Here is a 1,935-nt window from a genome sequence, read left to right on the forward strand (position 1 = left end):
ACAGAATAATGAGTAAAATGAAAAGAGATTCTTATAAGACTTCGTCAAATTTTACAATCCACCAACGAAATAAATAAAAATACAAAAATTGTGAGTAAAATTGTAAGTAATCCTTTGGAGGGCAAATTATTACTTTAGCAATACAGTATCCCCCCCGCCCAAATAAGCACATTATAGTATGTAGTACTAAAAAAATGGCACCATGAAGTTTTTGTTGATATCTACCTTGATTTGCCATGAATTTTAAAGCCAGGATTCATGCCATAACTGATAAAGTTTCAACCCAAATGCATTAATTTAACCTGCAGATTTCTGATTCAAATCGCAGCACTTCATATACTTGATACCATCACAGGAAATCCGTACTAACTAGTTACTACATTCAAAAACCCACCATAAAACAGCCTCGTTAACAAGACATATTTATATTTCAGAAATGGAGTACCGAGGGAAAATGATACTTAAAAGTATTTCTTGTGGAATACAAACTGATATCACTATATAATAAAAAATTTCAGCATGCATGAATAACCACACCATCCCCAACAACACCGCTACTATACTTATATAATATATATAATATATTTATATTGTATATAAATAACCCTATGTTTTCATAAACCTGAAAGGCATGGGAAAGCTTGCGTCCCCATCTCTTGTGCATCTCTCTCGATAGAGTCACGTCAACAAGAACTCCTTCATTCGTCATGAGTTTCTAGATGCCTCTTGAGGTTATGTTTAAAGTTAAACTTCTTTCCACATATATCACACCGGAACACTTTTCCACCTTTGTGCAGTTCTAAATGCCTTACCAGATTCATTTTAACGGAAAATCCTTTTCCACATATATCGCAACTGTAAATAATGTTCTTTTTATGAGTTGCCATATGTTCTTTATATCTCTGTTTTGAGTCTAAGGTCACATTACACCTTGAGCATTTAAAAAATTCTGAATTGTAGTAGGAATCATAATCATTTTCCTGCTTGACTTCAAATTTTGAGTCGTTAGAATCAACTAGGTCGGGGCTTTGCACGGGGAAACTCTGATTGAAAACAGAATGTTCGTGTTCTCTCGACACATCATTGCCATCATATTCATCCTTCACTTTCACATCAGTCTCACCTATTTCGCCATCATGAACATCCATATGACTCCTTAAACACGAATCATTGAGGAAAATTCTATTACACACTTCACATCTGCTTCTTTCTTCCCCGATATGAAGGTCAATATGCGACTCGAGGGAGTTGATGTTCCTAAAACTGTCACCACACACGATGCAGTCGTAACTCACTTCGCCATGCGTGGTTATGTGCTTGTCCAGAAACCTTTTCTGGGTGAACTTCTTGCCGCATATAAGGCACTCGAACTTGCGCTCGGCGGTGTGCGTCTGCAGGTGGGTGCTGAGGTGACTATGCTGGATGAACTTCTTTTTGCAAACGATGCACTCATACTTCCTGATCTTCAGGTGGATGTTCATGTGCACCTCCAGGTGGTCCTTCCGGATGAACTTCTTGCTGCAGATGGCGCATTCAAACTTTCTCTCAACCTCAGCTCCCAAAGCGTCGACTTCTACTATGTCGCTGAAATCTGTCGGAGACGACTTTTCGCCCATCTTCTATTCCCTGCAAGAGGAGACAATGGTCAGGCAAACCATTCACTTGTCTTCTTCCTAACTTAAAATCTAGCAATGCCTTCACACTCGAACATGAATGAGGGTTTACTAGTTGGTAGTACCATATATGACTGTTCCTTACTTCCATGCAACAAAATACTATTCCACACTTACAATGAAAAATTACGGCCCAGAAAAGCTGTCTATTGAATTCTCTCAAACTGTGCCCAGCAGTGACATTGAAAATCATCTGACAAGACCTACATCACTGCACAATCCAGAGGACCGCATACCTACACCACCAAGATTTTAAAACGCT

General features: G+C 38.7%; 1 protein-coding gene across 1 annotated transcript; it reads right to left on the reverse strand.

Moving 5' to 3' along the window:
* Positions 1–698: 698 nt before the first annotated feature.
* On the reverse strand, positions 699–1,616 carry LOC135211327 (zinc finger protein 157-like). Its single transcript, XM_064244646.1, has one exon. The coding sequence runs from the start codon at positions 1,614–1,616 to the stop codon at positions 699–701; it is 918 nt and encodes a 305-aa protein (XP_064100716.1).
* Positions 1,617–1,935: the final 319 nt, after the last annotated feature.

Source organism: Macrobrachium nipponense, chromosome 19 (genome assembly GCF_015104395.2).
Source record: "Macrobrachium nipponense isolate FS-2020 chromosome 19, ASM1510439v2, whole genome shotgun sequence".
Classification (NCBI taxonomy): Eukaryota; Metazoa; Arthropoda; class Malacostraca; order Decapoda; family Palaemonidae; genus Macrobrachium; species Macrobrachium nipponense.

What these genes read in the sequence shown, in the direction of transcription:
- LOC135211327 (XM_064244646.1), bottom strand. Translation starts at nt 1,616, where the DNA reads ATGGGCGAAAAGTCGTCTCCGACAGATTTCAGCGACATAGTAGAAGTC.